The sequence below is a fragment of the Ciconia boyciana genome, chromosome 2 (assembly GCF_034638445.1).
Source record: "Ciconia boyciana chromosome 2, ASM3463844v1, whole genome shotgun sequence".
Taxonomy (NCBI): Eukaryota; Metazoa; Chordata; class Aves; order Ciconiiformes; family Ciconiidae; genus Ciconia; species Ciconia boyciana.
The window spans coordinates 55,917,656-55,941,395 of record NC_132935.1 but is presented as its reverse complement, the minus strand read 5'-3'; the positions used below and the strand labels follow the sequence as shown (position 1 = coordinate 55,941,395).

At 38.7% G+C, this 23,740-nt stretch overlaps 1 protein-coding gene across 1 annotated transcript in view; it reads left to right on the top strand.

The window, feature by feature from the left end:
• Positions 1-23,740, top strand: part of LAMA1 (laminin subunit alpha 1) — a 110,927-nt gene that overhangs the window by 21,520 nt on the left and 65,667 nt on the right. Inside the window, exons 2-7 of the mRNA XM_072852705.1 lie at positions 5,293-5,463; positions 5,811-5,923; positions 15,451-15,693; positions 19,782-19,961; positions 22,899-22,988; positions 23,462-23,579. Of these exons, the coding sequence (XP_072708806.1) occupies positions 5,293-5,463; positions 5,811-5,923; positions 15,451-15,693; positions 19,782-19,961; positions 22,899-22,988; positions 23,462-23,579 (915 nt within the window). The remainder of the gene's footprint in view (positions 1-5,292; positions 5,464-5,810; positions 5,924-15,450; positions 15,694-19,781; positions 19,962-22,898; positions 22,989-23,461; positions 23,580-23,740) is intronic.

The following is a 23,740-nucleotide window of genomic DNA, read 5'->3' as shown; positions in this document are numbered from 1 at the left end:
TCACATTGTGAGAATCCACACAGTCAAACATGGTCAAAAACAGACAATGTGTGGATTTTGCCAAAATGCACAAATTCACTTTCCCTCCACCTGAAACAGAACAGTGACAAATTACTATTAATTTCCTGAGTGAAAAAATCATTAATCGGGAATGGAATTGGGGTTTCATTCAGATCTAGCTGTACAGAATGCAGCCAAGGGTCCTAAACTGAGAATACTTTTTAAAGATAAGGAAGGGAATAAATATGTCTAAAAAGCCTTTGATAAATGGCACACAACTGCATGTGATTTCCATATTTCCATTAGTGATGTGTATGTGCAGTGGTCTGAGCACGCAGAGTCAGTCTAATGTCTTTGGAGTGCACTGATGCTTCTGTACACAGGCAGGCTATCTGAGCTAGACAAAATGTTCAACAAGGCCAGGATATGTCAGATCCACTGTGCAAATACTGTGGAATTTATCTGCTCATGTGCAGTGAATCAAGTGTATCCAGAATGTATCACCAGATGTGCACTGGCCAGAGTTGGGAGTTGCCAGAATGCTGGAAATGTCCCAAATCCTTGAAATTCTTCTTGGTGAAAACTTCAGGGGTGCTTGGTAGTCTATACCTATAACAGAATCAGTTAGCTGAAAAAGACTTACAAAACCACAAAGAATTAAATTGAGTCTCCAGGGAAGATGATGGCACTTATCTCTGCAACAAGGAGCTTGTGAGGACTTCTGTAGACCGTGGTTTCAGGTAGAATAATTCCCAAAGAAGTGTAGGCTGTATGATCAAGCCATAAACTTTACAATACACAAATAGCTGTCCTGGTTGCAGACATCTTTTACTTATGCAATGATGTATCTCAGTCCGTGATGACTTTGTGTGAATTGTCAGCAGTTTGAATCTGCCCAATAAGCTGCATGCTCCAAATATCCCCATTCATTCTGAAGGATTAGAGTCAATAGGCATATTGAAGCACATAAAATAGAAGTTGGCTGCCTCATCTACCTAAAAGCTCTTTGCCTGTCTTCTTTTTCCCTGGCATACTGCATGCTGACCACCTGTTCATCATTCAAATACATTACAACTGGCTCCATTACGAACAAGGCTTTTCCCTGACTTTTGGTGAACGATTAATGCTATGTCCTTCACCACAAGGTCTGCCTGCTGAGCTATACATACAACAAATCCATCTAACCTTTGAATTCTTCCTTCTTGTAATTTCTTTAAGAATTGAACATTGTAGAGTGTGAATGTGACAAATTCTGCCATATGCACATTGCAGACCACCTTGTTAGGGATTTGATTCCTCTGCTTTCTCTGAGCTTGGGACATTTTGCCCCTGTAGGAAAGCTCTGAATGACATAATTCTGACAGTACCTACTCAGGTTTTCAGTTTTCCTGTAGTGAGTTGTAGTCATGCATCTGGCTAAAACCAAGCTCTTACAAATGAAAGCAACTTGCTTGAACATCTAATGAAAACATTGTGCTCCACTTTTGTGCTGAGCTATAGTGAACTAGTTGTTATTCTTTCTTAAGGTCAAATGAGTATTTATACACGATTCATTTTCTGGTATTGGGTGGTGTGTGAGTCTCTGGTTTGGAGCAAATGGGCAGCTGCGTAGCTGGAAAAAATCAAGCTAAAAGAGTTTACCTTACCATGAAAAGAGCTGGCCAGCAGTTAGAAGTAAATGCATTTAATCTAAAAATTCTTTCAGCTTTTCTCAGGACCACCATAGTCTCTCGCAAAATGCTGAACAGTAATTCCCAAACAGAGATGGGCTCAATGGTGGAAAGCTGAAGTAGCAAGTACTTACACGCAAAGTTGGCTGCAAGGTATTTTAACAAATAGAATATAGTCAACCAAACTAGATTAGTGAGCTGAGAAGTCTACAACTGAACTCTGTACAGATCCATATGGATCTGTTGCCATCCATATGGAGATCTCTCAAAGCTTGTTCAAAGGTACGATTGTCTAATGTGATAATGGAGCCTGACAGCTCAGCAGTGAAACTGAGGATTTTGTACATAGCACTTGCCTTCCTTTCTAGTGAGAATAAGTATGATAAATGCAATTCAATCAATCATTTGTGCTGGACTTTAGATATCAAACTGTAAAAGTTACATCAATGTCTTTAAGAATGCAAATACCATTTGCTAAAAGTTCAGTTTAATGATACGTGGTATCTTCTGCCTGAGTTTTATGTCTGTTATGACCACTTGGATTTTATAGCAGGATATGATGACAGTCACCTATTTATCTGTAAATGGCTCATTTAAGTGATGATTCTGTGGTTGCTCATCTTTATCATACCTACCTCTTCCTAAGAGAGATAAAAATATATTTTACCAGATGGCTTTACTCTTCTCTTTATCTTTTTTTTTGTTTGTTTTTTTTGTTAGAGGGGCATCTAAGATCTCTTGAACTCACAATTCTGAGTATGCAGCTTTTCCTAATAAAAGATTTTTCTTAAGAACATGCTGAATGACTGAAGAGGAACAATGATGTTCTGTAAAGATGCAACTCATTAAATTTGCTTCTTTTCTTCCATTTTGTTTATTGCAGATACTTATTGTTTCTTAATAAATTGGCTCATACACTAATCTCAGTCTCCACTGAAATCAGTGGCTGCAACTCTGCAGATTGCCTTAAAATTTGATCGCGTTAAAGAGAATCGGAGGTGAACGTAATCAGCTAGGATTTGAAGAGATGCAGTACCTTGCAGGATGAAGCTAACAACCTCTTGCTTTTTATTTGGATCCTGGGGCAAAAGTCCAGTGCAACTTAGTTGGATTGAAATGTTCTTTCTTCTTATCTCTGTGGGACCTAGAAAACTCATCATGAGTCCTTAATGTTTCCATACCATTATTCATTTCATTATCAATCAGTGAATTTATTAGAAGTCAGTGAGATGCTTGATGGTGAGCAGACAAAAGGGCTGAGTCCAGGGTGAATGTGGTGACTTGAGCTTGGGGTTTTGGAATGAAGCTTGGCCAGCACTGCGCTTGCCATCAGTACTTTTTCTTCAGAGCTTTGCTGTTCCTTTGGCACAAGTCTATTGACTGAAGGTTATTGTAGGCAAATTATGTCACTGTAACAAATGACCCTGGAAAGAAATGGCAGGGCTACTGTGTAACGTGAGTGAAGGTAATGAATGACCTGGGAAGTAATGGATAGCTCTTGAAGACTGGCTGATAGATGCCTACGTGAACAATAATGAATACTGAATACAGAAGATTTTATATCATTGGAGAGTAATGTAAAGGAGGGAACCCTCTTCCACCACTGAGCTTTCTTGTCCAGCAGGAAAATGGAGGGCAGCATTTCTGCTTTGCCTTCAACTTCAGGTCTGGAGCAATACTGCACCGATACTGCATGAGGTGAGAGAATACTGTGCAGAAAGCATGTTACTGGCAGAAGAGCCTCACCAAAGTAGTCAATAGGATGTCTTCAGCATCCTCATCTGCATCAGATTTAGTTATAATGAGAAAAAGGCATCTGACCTAGACTGGATTTAACTTAAATGAAGTCAGGATTCAAAAAAATAAAGAGCTCCATCTCCCTCCTGTTAAGTTTTGAGTATAGCACAACTGAAAACACACTGTTATTCATACTGCAGTGCAGAGGGTTAGGATTTAGCCACATTTTCAATAGCTGAAGTGAAGGTCTCGAGGCTTTCCAGAGTAATGCAATTACTGGGCAGACAAAGACACTTTAAATGAAAAGAATATTGAATTTTGCCTGATCTAGATGGACAGCTCAGAAAAACAAAATATTAAAATTACAATCTGCTATGATGTGTGTTGTAGATTAACGAAGTAAAAGAATCCATATAGTTTTACTAGTGAAAAAGGCATGTATTTTCACAAATATGACTGGAATTTTTTTTGTATTCAGCATTCCTTATAACAGAAGAAAAACATTAAAAACCCTTTCTGAGATGTGATTTTAATACCTCACTATTGCAACAGTAGCAATTCTTGCGGCACTGTTAATACACCATACCAAGGCTCTAGGTTTCATTTCAGCCCATTGTGTTTAATCTCTAAAGACAGGACTCTCTTTTCCAAAATTGTTTCTCTTTTTCAGAGTTGCTTCTGAGTGGAAATGGAGTATCTCTGTTACACCATAACCATGCATGAAATAAAAGCTTTTTAGCTCAGAAGGGAAGGCTAGAAACTGATAACAACATTGCTGAGAAGCTGTGCTTAACTTCTTTCTGTTGCATGCAATATTCTTTAAATTTTATCAGTAGCCTCCAAGCCAAAGTAAAACTTTACTCCTTTTAGAAAATACTAAGGATTCCTGGTCCAGTAGTAGTAATCTTGAAACGCTTTGTCTGTTGTTTCCTTATTCCAGCGCATAAGAGCAACACCATTTGAAAGTTCAGTAAAGCGTTTGTGTGAAGATTAATAAGTGGGAAGCAAAGCATCCCTTAGACTTTACACAGGCTGCAGAAAAGCCCAGAGCAAATGTCTAAATCACAGTCCTTAAAACTTGTGAGCCCCGATCGTGTTGTTAGGGGCGGTGGCGTTGCTGCCTCGGAGAGCTCCAGTTAAACACCGTTTTCCACACCAGCCAAGTGCGCGCTGTACACTTCCTCCTCGCTTCTGGCAGCGGGCCAGTTGTCCTCCTGGTTTTGATCAATTCACAAAGTGAAGAGAAGGTTTAGTGACTGGAAGAGTTAGTTTACTAACTCTTGTGTTCCTCATCAATAAAGCATCCAAAAGTGGAGTAAAATAACAGGGTTATTGCGGTTAGGGTGCCACAAGGGCCGAGGGCACCTTGAGGGCCATGGGGGCTCCCTGTGGGGTCCGTCAGGGTAGGTCCTGTCAGCCAGGGCCCGTCCCACCGCCCCAGCCAGGAGCAGGGCAGTCGGGGGGCACTGGGGCAGCCCTGGGCATCGCGCACCTCCCTGGGGCCAGGCCAAGGTCGGGCAGGGACGTGGGTCAGTGAGTGGGCCCAGCTTGGCGGGGGGGGAGCTCTGAGGGGAGCTGGAGACCATCCCTGCTGCGGCATCGCTGACGCAGGGGCTGATGGCCCCAGGGCCTGAAATGGGGTCCTGGGCTGAGGTGGGAGGAACCCTAGGCAGTGGGCAGGGACAGACAGGGCCATGACGATTGATGTGCCGGTGTCAGTGTGGTATGATAATCTTTTCACAAAATAAATGGTTTTCCTTATATTTTTCCATATCTCTAACTCTACGCTAGAAGCTTGTCATGAAAACCTGTATGTTCAGACTCATACCCATGTCTGTATTTTGCTTGCCTTACGATGTGGCTGATAATCGTTACTTCTTTCAAGGCCTGTTCCCCGCCATTTTGAACCTGGCCAGCAACGCTCACATCTCCACCAACGCCACCTGCGGGGAGAAGGGACCGGAGATGTTCTGCAAACTGGTGGAGCACGTCCCAGGACGGCCCCTGCGCAATGCACAGTGCCGTGTCTGCGACCACCACAGTGCCAATCCCAAAGGCAAGTTTCATGGGGTTTTGTTTTGGTTTCATTGGTCTGTGTCATTCTTTTTGACCCTTCTCCATGAATACAGGGTGCATTGGGGTAACGTACTTTTTACTGTTAGTCTCTCTACTACATGAGTGAAACTACCTTTAAGCGAAGGGCTGACAGAAAGTGTGAGCACCTTAAATCACCGTTAAGCACCGCAGAGTCCAATGACAGCCTTTTTGTCTGGGGGCAGATTTCAGCTTTTACTTCTTTATGACAGGAAGAAATTGTGCTCAGTGTGAAATAAATGTGCTGGGTCAGAGAAGATGCAGTGAGATGTATTTTCAAGAGATGTTTAATTTTTTGCTTTAAAACAGAGCAGCACCCAATTTCCAGTGCAATAGATGGTACCAATAACTGGTGGCAAAGTCCCAGCATTCAGAATGGGAGGCAATACCACTGGGTCACCATCACCTTGGATTTAAGGCAGGTGAGTAGCATTTAGGTGAGTGTCATTTGTTGTATGTAGGATGTAAGCCAATGGAATTGATTGCAGTTCTGTGTTTAGATGGTAGCAGTTTAGATGGTTTAGTAGTTAGCTGTTTAGTAGCACATAATTAATCATGGAAAGTTAAAGCTTATATGAACTGGTTTTAAACAGATGTGTTTTTCAATTATTATCTAGAACATCTTGGAGATTTCATTCCTATCAGACTGGACTGGAAATGACTATGTTTGTAAGCATATAGGTCACAGGTTGTTTTCCTTCGTGGCACAGTAACAATTGTATATGTGTGGATGAGAGTGTTTACACAGGTGTTCTTTCTGTCTTGGTAACCTTCCTTTGCCTGACCTTGCTGTCTTTTCCCCAGCAGTCGTCTGATATTGTTTTCTTCCACCTTTGACTTCATGCAGGTTACTTGAAGTCTGGGTTATCAAAGACTTGTTTTCAAGCAGTAAACAGAGTTTTCAGGGTATTGTCATAAGTGCAGATTTTATATGTGAGGATGTATCTGTTTCTGTTTATTAACTATAACTATCAGCCTGTCACCTGATCATTGTACAGTTTCTTAGTAAAAGAGTAAATGATTTGGAGTAGCACATGGTAGAAACATTTGACATTTACTGTAAGAAAACAGAGCACAATATACTTCCAAATATGAACTCTTTGATCCATACATATTGTAACTCAGATACTGAGTTTCAGAGGAGGAGAGAAAGGTAAGTGACTGGAGGATTATTGTATTCACATCAATTATCTTACAGTAGATCTCAATTTAAACTCTTCTGTTTAAATTTCTCAGTATTTTTGCATATTTACATTAAATATGTAAACCTGTTAATGCAACGTAATGGTCAGATTGAAGTGTAAAATGTCAGAAGGTTCAGCTGCAGGATCTCCAGAACCCTGGAAACATAGGCTTTCCTCAGTTGAGGGATATCCTTCAGGACTAGGAAGCAAAACATGCACAAAATGGGGTAAAGTTACTGTTGCTGAAAAAGTTGATTTGCCACTTTCTGTGCTTCTCTTCTGACTGATTCTGATCACCATCTTGTTGGAAGGAGCACTGGGAAGAAATGTTCTATGTTATATTTTCTATGAACTTTTGCTGTCGGTTGTTCTGAAGAGTTAGGGATTATATCTCTAAAACACTGATTTCTGACCCTGAGGAGGCTGGAACTGTCTGGGCAGAAGTTGGTTCCTCTGTTTAACCTTGGCACTTTACGGCAAAGCTCGGAGGGATTCATCATTCTTAGGCAGGAGGCTGCTAGACTGTACAGACCATTTGCTAATTGTGCTGGTTTTGGCTGAGGTAGAGTTAATTTTCTTCACAGTAGCTAGTATGGGGTTATGTTTTGGATTTGTGCTGAAAACAGTGTTGATAATACAGGGATGTTTGCCTTACTGCTGAGCAGTGCTTACACAGAGTCAAGGCCTTTTCTGCTCCTCTTACTGCCCTGCCAGCGAGTAGGCTGGGGGGGCACAAGAAGCTGGGAGGGGACACAGCTGGGACAGCTGACCCCAACTGCCCAAAGGGACATTCCGTACCATATGACATCGTGCTCAGCAATAAAGTAGGGGGGAGGTTGGCCGGGGGGCCGCTGCTGAGGGACTGGCTGGGCATTGTTCAGTTGGTGGTGAGCGATTGTTTTCATTTGCATTGCTTGTCTTTCTTGGGTTTTATTTCTCTCTTCTTTGTTATTTTCATTTTCATTACTATTATTATCATTATTATCATTATTATTATTATTATTTCTATTATTTCTATTATTTCTATTATTTCTATTATTTCAATTATTTAAGTCTTCTTATCTCAATGCATGAGTTTTCTCACTTTTACCCTTCCAATTCTCTTCCCCTCATCCTGCTGGGGGTGTGGGGAGTGAGTGAGAGGCTATGTGGTGCTTAGTTGCTGGCTGGGGTTAAACCACGACACTAATTTATTAGTTTGTCTGTTAGACATGGAAGAGTCAGAAGTCTCCTATCCTGCTCCGAGAAAAGACAAAATAATTTCTGATTTTCTTGGCTTTTTCTTGTTGTTTTGCTTTGAACAGATCTATGTGTTGGCCTATCTAAGCTGTTTGAAAATCATAGCTCAACAATCCATTATTAATATGGGGATGCTTCCAAACTCTGGAAGAAGTTTTGTTACTAAGAAATGCATACTTCAGGTGTGCAGTTGGTAGCAAGCTTTTGCAAGATCTCTAGACCCTGCTTGAAAGTTATTTTAAAGATTAAAACAGAAGGTTTAACTTTGATGTTTTAAAATGAAGCATAGGTTAAACAAGTGCCTAGTTTGCTCTTTAATTAGAAAGCAGAACTGTTAGGAAAATAATCACAGGGTATCTTTTGTCTGTGACAGAAGGTTTGGATAGGACTTTCTTGTTTGAAGAGTTGGCTTTGTGTTTGGTTTGTAAATAGACAAACAGGAAGGAAAAATGAAGGAGGAGGGAATACCTTATTTTTTATCCTCCTAGAGCATTTTCACTGTGGAAGCAGACCAGCTGAGCTGCCCTCTAAAACTTTTATTCTCCAGCCTTAGTGCTGTTGATGTTTCACCAAATACCTGTCTTTCCTCTCCTGACCCATACTCAGTTTCACTAATTCGATTTGAAAAGTTTCCCCCAAGGGGCCTTTCTTCTGTGTTTTCCTTAGAGTGTTTGAGAGAGGGAAGGCATCCAGGGCTATGCAAACTGAATGTAAATTACTGCTCTGTGAGAAAGGATTTGGTTAATAGAGATCACTTGAAGTCAATGAGTTATTAGAGCTGACTTGGTGTGCTTACTTTAAGCGAGTCAGCACAAGTAAAGAGTAACAAAAGAAAAATGTATGAAGGACCTTAGTGATTTTAGTAACTGTTTACTTCATAAATTTGCTTGAGAAAGAGTTAAAATACTCTTCTAGGACCTTTAACTATAACTATATGTATTGCAACTGTAACTGTAACAACTGTAACTGTAACTATATGTATTGCAGTGTATCTTTAGCATTGGTACTTTTTTTTACACTTCAAGCTTTGCGCATTAAATCTGTCAAGTGGCATATTAAAGTAAATATGTCCTTTAACTTTCCTTGCCAGAATATAGAATACGTTCACACCCTTTTGTGATGTGATGAATGACCATTTAGTCATTATTTATGTTTTTTGAGTAATTACCAGAAGTTCTAGCAGTAAGAGGAATGCATTGTATCTTGGGATTGTTACCAATGTACAGTTTAGAGATACAATCCAGCAGTGGGGTTGGTGAGTGCTGGAACATAGCCTTGGCTGGCAAATATGGGGAAGATTCCCTTAGCTGGTGAAAACTGGCTCCACTCCAGTTTACCCTAGGTGAAGTTCTGGCCACAGTCTGTGTCCTGTGTCCTGTAATTTGGCTGTATTCATCTCTTGGCTCAAAGTTGAAGGGAGCAGAGGATAGTCTTTCAGCGAATATTCTACCTTGCACTTAGTTTATTTAGTCTAAAAACAGCTGGACTGAAGAGAAGTTTGATAGAATCTCGTTAAGAAAAGAGGGCTGGCTAATAAAATCAGTATCGAAATTGCTGTTTTGATCTTTCTTCTTTGCAGTCTCTGTGCTATTTATAACTAATGCTAAGCATTTTGTAAGGGCAGCCAGCGGGTATGTCATGATTTCTTAGCTTAGATGGATCATAAGAACTAGGTGCATGTATTCTGTTGTGCCTTTCAGTCTTTCCAGGACCTAGATGTATGATAGTCTTTCCTTTATTTTTTTCTTTTTTTTCCCCCCCTTTCCATTAAATGTATGGCAAAGATCCAGAGCTGGGGAGAGAGTAGTTTAGCAATGAGGTGTAGTATTGATGTACAGGATACCAAGATTTGATTTATGACCTTGCGCTTCTTACACTGGCAATTCTACAGAAACAAAATGCGCAGCAGCAGTTTTAGATAAAAACAGCATTTTTTGCCTGAGTTTGACTCCTCTGGACAGCTACTTTGTGAAATTATAATGAATTAAAATAAATGCTGACTATTATAAATGTCAGCAGCATGCTTGGGCCAGCTGTAAAATATTTCTCTGTAACACCATTAAATGAAGAATATTTTCCTCCATTTTATTACCATGCTTCAGACTTTTAAAGGTATTTAAGGGTACTTTGTACTAGGCATAGCAGAAAGGCACAAGTTTATATGTCACAAAGTTCTTGAATTATAAAGCGAGACCAGTTGTTCTTGGAAGTCCCAAGAAAACATCTCCACTTCTGATTAAGTCATAGCTCATGAATATTTCATGAGTACCGGATTACCACTCAGAGGCTGATGTAAGAGTAATTTGTAGTTTCTCCTATAAGAAAGTAAAAAATAATGTAAATATTATACTATGATTTGTACAGAGCTTTTATCTTGAAATCAATCGGCAAGAAGATATTTCTGTAAGGACCAATCCTTTGCTGATGTAAAAAGATATTATTCTGTTGACTTCACTGGACCAATGCTAATTTATTGTATGTGGCAAGCTTCATTAAAAGCCTTTTGTGGCTTTGTAAAACTGAAGATGCAAGATTCAGGGTGCTCATCTGTACATTCTTGCAATACATTTCTTGAGTAAAATGCATTTTTCTTCTATTCCAAAACAATGGTTGCTGAATGAAATGAATTAAATGAATCAAGTGAATCAAAATATTAAAGAATAGATAATTCAGGAGACTAGAAATTCTACTGGATTTAGTTTATTTTGCACTTTTAACATCACAGACCCCTCAGAGCAAAATGTCACAAGCAATTTCTAGGCCTCACAGTCTCTAATAAGAGCCTGAAGCCATCTTTGTCCCTTAAAAAGACATTTCTGTGAACAATATAGGCTGATACTCAGAATATCCCTTCATGTAGTCTTCTACTCTTTGAGAGTTTGCACAGATAAATTTTAGACTTTTTGGACAGTAAAATGAAATCTGGGAAAAAGAGGCTTTTCTGGTAACCAGGTTTATATGTGTTGACAGCACTGAACAGAATGGATTTTGCAGTTTCACTTAAAATGCGGAGTAATGTTAGTTGTAATAAACATTTTCACCACAGGAGTTGTCACGCTATTTTGAAAAACATACTTAGCTGTTTTTTAAATTCCCTTTCTGCACTCATCCTGAAGGAAAGATTTAGCTGAATTTATAAACCTAGGAGGAACCAGTCTGCCAAGAGCCTTGCATTCCTCCAGCCTTGTTCATTTTGCAGTCTTCTGCATTATATGGTTTACGTTATGCCAGTGTGATTTCAGGAAGGTATGCAATAGGACACTGAAAGTGATCCTGAGGTCCTAAAATCATATCTGCCTCTCGGGTTTTTCAATGTCAGGTAGAGTTTGGATTTGAATTGGGGTGTAGATTTGAAGTAGCAGTTGGTACCTCCATTCTTAATAGGTTAAGCATTTCTGAAATTTAGAAAAAAAAATGTGTTAGGACACATCTTTCCCTTTGACTTTTCACTTTTGGAGCCTAGGGCTCAAATACTTATAGTTATGAAAAGACAGAATCTTCCCTTATCGTTGTCTCCGTTTGTGTAAATTGAAAACTATAAATGGGAGTCTTTATCCAAAAAGAGTACCAGGAAAGCTGTGCTTGCCAGGGCACGTATCTGTGTGTGTTGTAGAGCACTGACCATGCCCTTGGAAATGGGGACTTTTGGCTAGCATCTGCTGCGTGGCCACTGCTGGCTGAGTTTACAGTCTTTAGCAAAAAAATATGCAAAATTTCCTGATGAATGGGGAAAAGGGTTCATTTATAAATCTGTTTCAAGAATAATGCACTTGGTGTTGCTGGATCTGCATTCAGGGAAACAAAGTCATTAGAAAGGCTAAATAAAGCAGAAGTGACTTGTTAGGTTGGTATTGCTGCTACGAAGAAGAGGCTCTTCAGTACAAGTTTATTTGGCTGGTCTTTACAGTCGGGATTGAAATGCCTGTAAAATGACACTTCTAATCTATGGCTGCTTGGGAATTGCTAACTTGCTTTGGCTTGCCCTTTTTACCCTTGTAGCTCAATAAGGAAATGAGTTCTGGGAAAGCTATACAGTCAAATTAAAGTGTACAAATCATTAGCTTTTGCCACACAGCTCAAGTTTATCATGTGGCTGGTTGGTGGACACTGAGTGGATGTGGAAAGTGGTAAGAAACTGCCTTCAGTGATGTTCAAACCTGAAGAATTTATAAAAGTAAAAATCTGTAAAGAAGTGCTCTGACGGTGTTGGAAAATCAGCTTTTGCTTTACATGGAATTCCTGGTTCAGATCCATTTTGGGTTGCAGAGGCTGTGGAATACAAGGTCTGCGAAACCCCCACCTGCTGACATTCCTTAAAATATCTTCATCTGCAAACACTGGGAACACCTTAATCCCTTCCTCCAGCTTCATCCCCTTGCTTGGGAACATAATGCCTGAGAATACAACTCCTACTGATAGGTTGTCTTGTGACTTCTTGACTGCAGGAGCATTTATACAAAATCCTTTCATTTCTTTATTTAACCTATATTATTTCAGGGGCTGACAAATTTTTGTGGTGTTGCTGATATTCGTTATCCCGTGAATTTACCTATGAAGTATTTTTTGGTACCTATGGGCTGTGTGTGTAAATGGAAGAGAGTTGAGAGGATCTGGGGGAAAAGAAGGCAATGGTTTTCTATGCTGTGCATACTTAAATGTTTATAGAACCATTCACTGATTTTCAAATGCCTCTTTTGGGTTCATAGTGTCAAGTATCTTCATTTCAGCTGTTGGTGAACTGTAGGCATGCAGGAAAAAATCAATTCCTAGATGTCTTAAGTACCAAATATGGCTGCTATTTTTCTGGAAAAATGTTGACTTGAAAATATTTAATTTATTGAATTGTGCATTGAATATGTGCACAGTTGCTGTGAAAATTTTTATCTTTAACTGGCTTTTCCCTTCACTCCCCCCTCACCAAGAAACTTGATATTTAAAATAAATGTAACTTGCATACTCTTGTGAATATCTTTTATTTCTGCAGCAGTGGCTGCAGTTAGTTTGTGATGAAGGATAGCTCATTGTTACTAGTTGGAACTGGATTTAAAACTAGCTACATCAGCTGCAGACTATAATGGGTCTTGAAAAATCTCAGTGTAATCAAAAGTAGATCATTTGTTGTTCAGCCAACTGTGTAATAAGTAGGGAAGTAGTTTAGTTGATGACAGCAAGCAGAGAGCGAAAATAAATAAATAAAAGACATATAAGAGTTTTTGAGGAAAATTTTCTACCATGCCATTGGAAAAAAAATTGGGGTTCCAGTCTTGCATCTTTTATGCATTTGAGAGAGATTATTGACTTCAAAGGAACTTGGAGGTGCATAGAAGTTCCTGAGCTCAGTCAATACAACTTCCCTCATTTTAATAGTTTTCTGCAGTTTTCTTCTGTGATGGAGAAAATACCCATGCAAGTGACTCTTGTCACATACAAGTTTCTTCAGGTTAGGGGTACTGAAATGATGATACCCCAGATTCTGCTGGTGCATAACCCAATGTGAAACAGGTATATAACTCAACTATCACTAACTGAATCAATGAAATCCAGGTTGTATGTAGGGAATACAGTTGCTTGACTTGGAGTCTGCCTGAATTGTGTTCTTTTCCCTTTAAAAGCATGTATTTTAGCATTTTTTTTTCAGTTGGAGCTTGTTGGCATGTTGTAAGTTTTGTTTAAAAGGGTCTCTTCTCTTCATGGAAGCTGGATTATAACTCTTTGTATTCAGTTAGCTTTGATAAAATTTTCAGATTGTGCTGAACAACAGAGGATACACAGATCCCAGAGAAATTTTATTTCTAGGACTGTAAGGCTGTGACTAAACAGTGAGCTGGCTTCTCTTTTTGTTTACTTCTGCTTGCATTGCTGAAATGTCATATAAGTCAGTAGACAAAATCCTCAGTTTGTGTAAATTTTCATATTTATTGAAACAACTGGAAATGTACTGTTTGTACGTGCTTGATGTCTCAAAGGATAAAACTGGAGTGCCTGAAAAGAAAATCAGACCAAGTGAATATTATGTTTTAAGTTAGGTCTGATTTTAATCAAAACTGAGATTTTTTGACGTTTTTTAAGGTATTAAATCTAGTAAGTCAGAATTTGAAGATAAGTATCACCATTTTTTTTTCCTCCTCATGTCTGCAAGATCTCCTAAGCAAAGCTCTGTTCACTTAAATAATGTTTTGTTTCACAAGTAGTTTCCTGAGTTGCACACACAATGCAATTATTATTTATCTCTGTCTGTTTATTTCCCCATTTGACAAAACCAGAATCTGCTTTTATGTGGCTTTAATCTGTATTGAAAAAAAAAAAAAGCTAAAAAAAATTTTAAATTTAAAATGTCTGAAAGAACTGATTGTGGCCAAAATGAAGCTCAACACAGTACTAATACTGCACATGCAGACAGGAATTATGATGATTATACCAGCTGACCAGGCAGTCTGCTCAAGTGAGAATATACACCTCTGAGATGGTTGAATAATATGGCATTTTTCTTTCATCTAAATGTGGCTTGATACTATAGTGCATGTAAAACATTAAACTCCTGTATAGAAGTCTTATCTATTTGCAATGACAGCCTTTTTAAGTGAGGTGATGTAGTAGGTATTAGGTAAGGAAGAAGATAGTAGCTTTGCAATAAGTGCACTTCAGTGTAGTGTCTAATGCTGTAGCTAGTTAGGGGCCAGTGGAGGTTATCTAGCTGCCATGACAAGGTCATTTAAAAGGTGATATAAACTTAATTACTGCCCTGCCTACTCACAGAAGTGCTGAACAGTGCTGTTGTGTGGATGGGGATTTCACTTGGGACCCAGGATTGTTAAAAAAATAGTCAAGATACCTGTATAGCTTAGAGAGTACACATCTTAAAAGAGCAATTATTTTTAAATGAGGTTACTGTGCTTATATTTGTCACATTCAACTTATTTGTCCCTGTGTGTTTTCAGCAGTGTCTGTAAATAGTCTTCTGCTTAAATAACTTCAACACAGAATGAAAATGGAATGCACAGAGTTTTTTAATATAGGGTGTAAAAAGCTTATCAGAAATGCTATTACTGAGAGGATTAAACTCCCAGCTAAAATGTGAAACAAAGAGTTGTTTAGGCTGCAGCTGTTTTGAAAAAAAACCAACCCACTTCTCTGAAGCCCGCAGTGGTTCAGAAAAGCTAAATAGCACATTGCCCATAGAAAGAATGTTATACCCAAGTAATCCTGAAATGTACAGTGTAGATATAGATTTCAGCTATTACATTAACACAAAATGATGCACTGAATGCTTTTGGTCTTTTTTTAGTCACATAAACAAATGTTTTGTGTCAGAGTTTTGACAAAAAATGATAAGTATTTCTGTTAGTGACTGGCCTTTTGTCAAAAGTTTGTGCAAAAATTTTATCCCGAGTCACTGTACCAAATTTTACCCTCTCCCCAGGCAAACCATATACTGCTTTTAAAATCTGAGTTTAGTACCCAGTTGGCTTGTAGTGGTCTTCTACAGCATAATGAAGTGTTAAAATTTTCTTCTTGCATTTTTCTAGGTCTTTCAAGTTGCATATGTCATCATCAAAGCTGCTAATGCTCCACGACCTGGAAACTGGATTTTGGAACGCTCCATAGATGGCACAGAGTTCAGACCATGGCAGTACTATGCAATTAGCGATACCGAATGTTTAACTCGTTATAATATTACACCAAGAATTGGGCCGCCAACTTACAAGAGAGACGATGAAGTTATCTGCACTTCCTATTATTCCAGACTAGTTCCCCTGGAACATGGAGAGGTATGTTTGTTTTTGCACTTGCAGTTTGTGAGTAAGTGCAATTGCTATCAGTAATTTGATAGCAATTTGAAAACATTGGGATTACAGTTACAGAGTTCATCGCCCTTAGCACTACCAAATGATCTGTTATTCTTCTTTAATGATACTATTGTTAAATCATGTACCAGTATAGCAAACTTTTAAATGTTAGGATGAAACATCTCTTTGGCTCTACGTATTCCCATTACTAAACTCTTTGTTCTCTCTCTCCACATAATTTGGTGGTAGCTATTAGCTGTGAATTATTAGTTGCTTTATCCCGAAAGACTATAACAGAGGCTCTATGTTTTGCCAGGTTTTTCATTTAATAAAGAAAACCCCTGTGTTAGGAACACCTGGTTGCGTGAGATAAAGCTGCAAACACTGTTGAAGTGCTCGGCACAGCTGGAATTCCTAAACAAGCCTTGGCATTGTTTCAGGGATGTAGCATAATTAAAAGAGCTACGAGTTGTGCAGCCTCACTGTTGATTGTTCTTTCTTTTAACAAACTCTATTCATGGTACTTGTGTAATTTATTACATAGAGGCAGCCACATAATGAAATGATACATTAAAACCAGCAGTTATTCTGTTGTGAATGCTATAATGTAAGAGCATGATAATAAATGCAGCGTTATCCCACGGGGAATGCTAGTAACTCTTGGCTTAATGGAAGCCAATATGTTTTTATTTCTTGGTTAAAAAAACACTGGAGTGTATGCAGCTAAGGGCTAAAGTGTGTCGAACAACTTCTTCACATAAACTTAAAACTATGTTTCAGCAAGAAGAAAACAATGACATTCAGTAGCATCAAGTCTCACTCACTTTAATCAAGTGTTTATTGCAGTGATGTAAGCATATGGCCCACAGATCAGATGGAACAGACAAAGAAACTTAACCTGTCTCTCCACACAATTAACCAGAAAGCCCTTAGGTTCACTCTGTACGAACAGTGCCTCTTGTAATGTATGTCTGATAGGCCATACAACTCCAAACCCAGGAATGCCAGAGCTTCAGTTTAGTGACTTTTTTTTTCTCATTTATTTTTCCTGATGTACACAGAATTAATTGGGTGATACTATCCAGAACATTGCTTTTTTTTTGGAGTGCAGTAACATAAAAACATGACATAAGAACATAAAAAATGACAGAATTAAAGTGCTGTGTACTACATAAAAGCTGTCATTCACAAAGGACAGGCTGCTCCTTCATAGCTGGAATGTCAGACAGACAGGAATATTCCCTGCACAGAGTATCTCACAACCTGTATTAGTGAATCTTGGCACCCCTTTGAAAATACATGTATTTACTACTCTGTAATTGGTTGTAGCCAATCTATTGAACTTCAGTATGGGGCTATAGGAAGTCCTGCAGACCAGCTAATCTCTACAAGCACCTGCCTTGTATCCAGCATTTGTTAGTGTCCCAATGTTCTGCAGTCAGCTTGTAGTGTCCTGGTGTGAAAGAACTGGTAAGGTAAAAGGACCACATGTCTAGATGTGGATGTCACTTAATAATAACAACATTTTTTTCCAAATCAGACATTTTGACACTTTGGCTGCTAGATTTTTCACAGGTTTGAAGAGGTATAGCTGCTCCACTGTAAGCTCTGTTGTTCACCTGATTTATACTGCTTGAAGATCTGCTTCCAGAAATTTATGTAATGAAGTCAGTGCTCATGATGAATTCCAAAGCTTAAACTACAGTTGTTTGGAAATGGTCTTGAGTTATGGAGGACAAATAAGCCAAAGATATAATAAAAATATATCAGTGTATATAAGCCATATATAAGCAATATATTAGCCAAATATAGCAGTGTACCTGGAGAATCATTCTTTTTTTTTCTTAGTGTCTTAGTATCTATCCCTACTGTTTCTTCTTTTTCTTGCTAGGAAAGATTCCTCTGTTGTCTCTGTGGAAATTACAGTGTATTATTACAGAATTTCTACTGATCAAGCCAGTAGATAACTCCAGAGTTAAAGTATGAATAATGTTTCACATTTCATCACTTGCAGGCACTATTCATGAGTAGTGAGAATATGTATTACCAGAGAATTGGAGATTTAGGCAGGAAAGACTATGTAAAATGAAATGATGTGTCACCCAGGAGGTAAGGCAAGTTGGTTGTAACAGGCCTTTTTGGTTCTTTAAGTCTCTGGAGTCTAAGTGATAACAAGGAAGCACAACACGCTACAACTTGCAATGCTGTGGTTGGGTCCTCCTCTCTTTGTTGTGAAAATGGAAGGATTGCACTGAGCCTGGCAAATTCTACATCTGTAGTAGGATGTGGTGCTCCATGCTAAAGTTGGGCTTCTATATAGTGAGTATATAGGTATTATTTTTTTTCAGTGGAAGCAGTGCAGCAATATTTGAATGTTTGGCCAACAATTCTGTCTTGTAATTCCTGGCAGAAAACATGACTTCTGAATGAATATATATCACAACCAGTTTGCCGAGAGAGAACAGACTGAGATGGGGTGGGCATGTTCAGTCTTCAGTTGCATAAAACATGGGTACAAGGAGGAATAATCTGTTCTGCGTGTCTGTGACAGGATGAAAGAAGTGGTCTGAAATTGCAACAAGGAAAACTTGGTTTAGAGATTAGGGGCATTTCTAACAATAAAGAAAGGCTGGAGTAGATTGCCTTGGAGGGTTGTAGAATCACCACCAACAGTGGTCTTCAAGAACAGATTGGTCAAACATCTAATAAAAGTCTAGTAAATCCTACTTTGGGGTAGGAAATGGACTAGAAGAATTTTCTGTGTTTCTATGAGTGCTAAATATTATATAAGGTGGTGTTAATTTGCAGGATCAGACCTGGAAAAAGGTTTGGGTTACATAACTGTTATTCTGCAATTGGAAAATGGATGATGGATAGTTTCTGAATGGGCTATCAGGAAAGTGAAATTCTTCGAACACAGTATATTAGAATATTTAGAAGGAATAGTGATAATCCATAAATGTCAAAATTATAATGTTGGGAGTGTGAACTCCATTACCAGTCTCTGTTTGTATATCTTTGAAATAATACAATTACTGTCTGGGAAGGACCTAGCTCCACTACAGACTTAAGATTAAAATAAAAAAAGAAATAAGTAAAATATTTAATATTTAGAAATATTTTCAGTGGAAAGATTTGACGATATTGGACAAAGTTTATACCATAAATTCAAGAGTAGTATATGAGTTAAAATTACTCTGCATGAATGAGGATATGCCATGCTTTCTAAAATGTAGCTGACAAGCCCAAAGCATGACCCCTTTTTTGTTGTGGACACTAGATGCACTGTTCAACATTTGTTTGTGGCACGTAAGATTTCATTTTGCAGTTTCTCCCATGAAATGCAGCAGGAACTACATGGCCATATGAGACTAAATACTTGTGTGTTCCTAAGTTGCTTTGGAAAGAAGGAGGGGGCTGTTGCCAGAATAAGTTGTGCAGCTCAATACCAAAAGCCTTCTTAGTGGGGCCAATTTGGGATTGTGCGAGAAAGATGGAGGCCAGATGAGTTGGTTTGTTGTGGCAGCCCTTTGCTTTCAGTTGTCATCTGTATTGTGGCTTCCCACTGCACCCTCGTATCACTGAGTATTCCATGCTGATTGAGCAGCCCTGTCCCAGCAAGGCATAGGATTAGTGACCCCAGACTGAGCATGTGCTCAATATTATGTTTTGCAATAAGATCTTTAAAAATTGTGGAAGAGAAATCCATAAGGACAAAACTGTGCTTATGGCCAGAGTTACATGTTCCATCTCAATAAGGAAGAGGAAGGAAGACCGGGGGAACTAAGGACTAGCTTGTGGTACTGTTTTTCTCTTTATGCTATCTCCACAAAAGTCCAGGAGACTTGAGACTCTGTGATGAGCTGAGAGTGGTGGTTTCAGAACTGCGTGAGTCAGGAAGCAGGTAGAGGGTGTGGAAGAAAAAAAAATTCCAGTTAGTTTAGCATCTCACTATCCTGAGTTGTTGGAAAACAAGCTTAAGTTCTATGTTTTTAATTCTCACACTAAGATGTTTCTTGTTGCAAATGAATCACAATTATGTTTATGATTAAGTCAGTCCCTTTTTCCAGATTCACACATCACTGATCAACGGTAGGCCTAGTGCTGATGATCCTTCACAAAAGCTTTTGGAGTTTACTTCTGCGCGATACATCCGCCTACGACTACAGCGTATTAGAACCCTTAATGCTGACCTCATGACTCTCAGCCATAATGATCCTAAAGAACTAGACCCCATTGTTACCAGAAGGGTAAGCTTATTGTTCATAAATGGTATTCAATGTGAGTCGATGGGAGAGTCTTTTCTGATCTATTTGAGGAGGAAGTACTTGATTCTTGCCATTGACAATCAGAATTATTTTGATAGGTTGTTAAATAATTCTTGCCTTCCCTTTGACATTATTAACAACAATACCTTGTCAGAAACAACTTTGAAAAAATATTTTTAGAGATTGTTTTTTATTTGTTTGCTTTTTGTTTTATTTGTTTGTGAAAGTGATTTATGCTAGGAACGGTATTTATGATGCTTTATCAGCAAAGTAAAAATATGGTTTGGCTGATGGAAATGTCACTTGAGCTTGCTCTTGGTGCAACTGCAGTACCTTTTCTGGTGTATCAAGGATTTCAGGACCCAGTGCTCTGATTCATAAAAATAATTATTTAAAAACCTTGCCATTGTGAATTTTGATGTCTGATGAGAGTTTTCTTTTTTTTTTTTTTTAAGGCTGTTGTAATCAATTGGTTTAAAGTCCATGAAATAATAATAATGCAAAACACTCGGATAGAATTCTGGAAAGTATTAACTGATCTTTACACTTTTGATATTGAAACTGGTGAAACTGAGGAACCAAGCACTTAGGCTGACTTCTTCAAGCTCTCACAGAAATTCGGTGTTGGAGGCCCTAATAACAGTACCTATCATGAATAACTTTTCTGCAGTATTCCTGCTTTGTATTTTGCTGTTTTGACCCTCTTCTTAATTTGCCTTAGACCCATAGGTTAGGAGATCAGTGGCTTCAAGTTTTTCTATGAAGGCAGGCTTTCTGATGAGAACAGAAAAATATGAGAAGTGTTTCCTCTTCCCCTCCCTTGTAGCTATTTACCTTGAAGAACATACACAGGCAACTCTTCCTTGAGCAGCAACAGGACTCTTGCAATTTGTGGCTTCTCTGATACAGGCAATCCTTGTTCATTGACACTGCTTCTATGAGGTCTGGCTGAATAGCTGGGTACAGAAGGGAGAAAGGAACTTAGGTTTGGTCAGGGTTTGGTGGGTACTTTCAAGGCAGCCCCAGTCTTACCTCGGTGATAGAGGTGCCCATTCAGCTGCAGCATTTCTAAAGCGTAAAATGTGGATGTTCTGCTTGTTCTGTCTTCTCCATATGGGAATTGCTAGCATGGAGACTGCAAGCGCAGAGTATTGGACAGCTGCTCCAGCTGTGCCTTGCTAGTCATAGGGAAATGGTTAATGCACAGCCTGAGCAGGTGAAATGTTCCTGTGGAGCAGGCTGGTTGACATTTAGGTTTGTTGATAGTCTTGTAATATCAAGAAATACACCCCAAAAAGAAAGGCTCGACATGGAAGCATACAAACATACAGCTGGGAAACAAGGGTGTTGAGGACAAGCATTCCCATTGCTTTTTTAACACATACAGTTGTGCAATGCAGGGCCTAGTACTACCCTACCTCGCACTATTTAGTGCACTTTCGCATGAAAAGCTACACATCTTTTTCTTCACAAGATGTGGGTTTTATTGGGCAGGGTTCCCAAATCCTGCTGTCTCACCTTGTGTCTCACTGTGCAACCAACTATGTGCAAGCAAGATAATCGCTTCCAGCTTTCTGGCTGTGTTTTTATTGTTTTTTGAAGACTTTACATCCAGTTGTTAATACCAATTTTGTTAGTCTCTTGTACATATTCTTGTAAAAGGGCTGATGCAGAACTTTTCTAAGTGTTCAACAGCACCTTTATTTCTGTATTCTATTTATTTATATTTATTTCTGTCTGTAGCATTTGATTAGCATTGGTCTCTCCTTCAACTTCAAGCTGCACACAGCTGCTGTGAGCCATATGCTGTGAGTTTTAAGAAAACAAGGCAAAGGAGATGAAGCAGGGAATGCAGTGAGAAATACAGCTCTGCTTTTGTCCTCCTACTTTTCTCAGTCTGGACCTCCTTCTCTGTAGTTAAGGACTTACTGTTCATGATAAGTCCCTGAGTGTCTTTTGTAATTCAAGCCCATAACATTAAAAAAAATACTAAAATACTAAACATAATAAAAAATTTAAAAACATAAAAAATTAAGTATGAAATCAAAGAGGCTAGTTTGCTCCAGATCCAAGTTCCTTCAAAGAAGTAACAGTCCAGGAGTCAGCATATCTGACCACACAGGGCCACCTTCTCTTCCTGAACCAGATGACTGTAGGGTTGTTAGGTCTGAGAGTCTTGAACTCTTTCCTTAGAAGTATTCTCAAAAAGTGTTTCTTTTTCATTCCCCTGTAGTACATACTTCCCAGGATACAAACAGGACAACCATGTTGATACTGCAGCTGTAACTGAACCCAGATGGTCATTTCCTGCCTCTTCCTTGTCTTGAAAATTAAATCCTTTCCTTATGTATGTTGGTTTTGCTCACCACCTGGCAATATTAATGGATTGTACTCTGCTGTATCACCAATTTTTAAGCTAAGAATTTGGATAGAATAATACATTGCCTACGCACTGGTAGCAAAGAGCTGGTCTGGAAACGAGTGCACAAACTGGTTTTAAGGGAGGGCAGAGTTCCCGTTTTAAGAAAGCGTACTCTTACTCCCCAGACTGAAATTAAAAGATAGCATTTTGTTATGCTTCATGGCTTCTTAAAGCGTGAAAACAGGATTTTTTTTACAAGTAAATTTGGTCTGAGGTCACATTTGGTGGTCTTTCCTGAAGCTGAGGAATTGTGCATACTTAATTAAACTTAAAAGTCAGTTATTGTTTTGTACCAGTGAGGAAAAACATGGGAAAAAAATTTTCACAAAATGGAAGGTTTCCCCGAGTGGCAAAAATTCAAAGCTTCTTTTATTTTCTTGGCATTTTTCAAGTCACAGAATAGTTGAATGCTGGTATTTTTTTCCAGAGTAGGGAGGAAGATGTAAATACATGTCAATGTCTTTTATTCATGCCTTTTTCAACTTTGTTTTTTGTAGTACTACTATTCAATAAAGGACATCTCTGTTGGTGGCATGTGTATTTGTTATGGCCATGCTCGAAGCTGCCCTCTGGATGAAATCACAAAGGTATTCTTTAATCTCATTGATTTATTGTCACAAAACAACTTTTCCAATTTAAAAAAAAAAAAAAGTACTTTGCCTAAGGAGAATGAGAAAGAGGAAGCTAAAAGAGATCTTACGATATGGTGCACACAAATTATTTGCTATAATTTTCTTCCTTTTCTCTGTAAGCGTATCTGGGTCTCTGGCAATGTAACTTTCTTGAAGTAAACTCTTTTTCTTTGGCATTAAATTTAAACAATTCAAGGGGCACAACAAGAAATAGTCTCTTGCAACACAGGAGATTTGTCCCTCCTGTTCTAGAAAGGCTGTTCCCCAATAGTTGATATAGCGTGGTTGAGCAGTGTAATGCTAATTGTGGGGTATTTGTGGGTCTTGACATTTTTTTGGAGTAAGTCTGATATTAGGCAGACTTTTGGCAAGATTGATTAAATTATCCATTTAAAAATATTTCAAGAAAGCAAATTTTTTATTCTTAGAAATTGCAGTGCCAGTGTGAACACAACACATGTGGAGAGAGCTGTAACAAATGCTGTCCAGGCTACCACCAGAAACCGTGGAGACCAGGAACCATTTCTGCTGGGAACAAATGTGAGAGTAAGTATGCACAGAGATTCAGATAGTTTCATAAAGGCTTGTTATGTTCTTGTTTGAGGTTGCTTTTCATACAGATCTATACTAATTCCCAAGAAAAATCCACAAACTATTAAAATGGGATTGTTTAAAGGTAGAGGATCTACTTCTAATCATAACTGTTA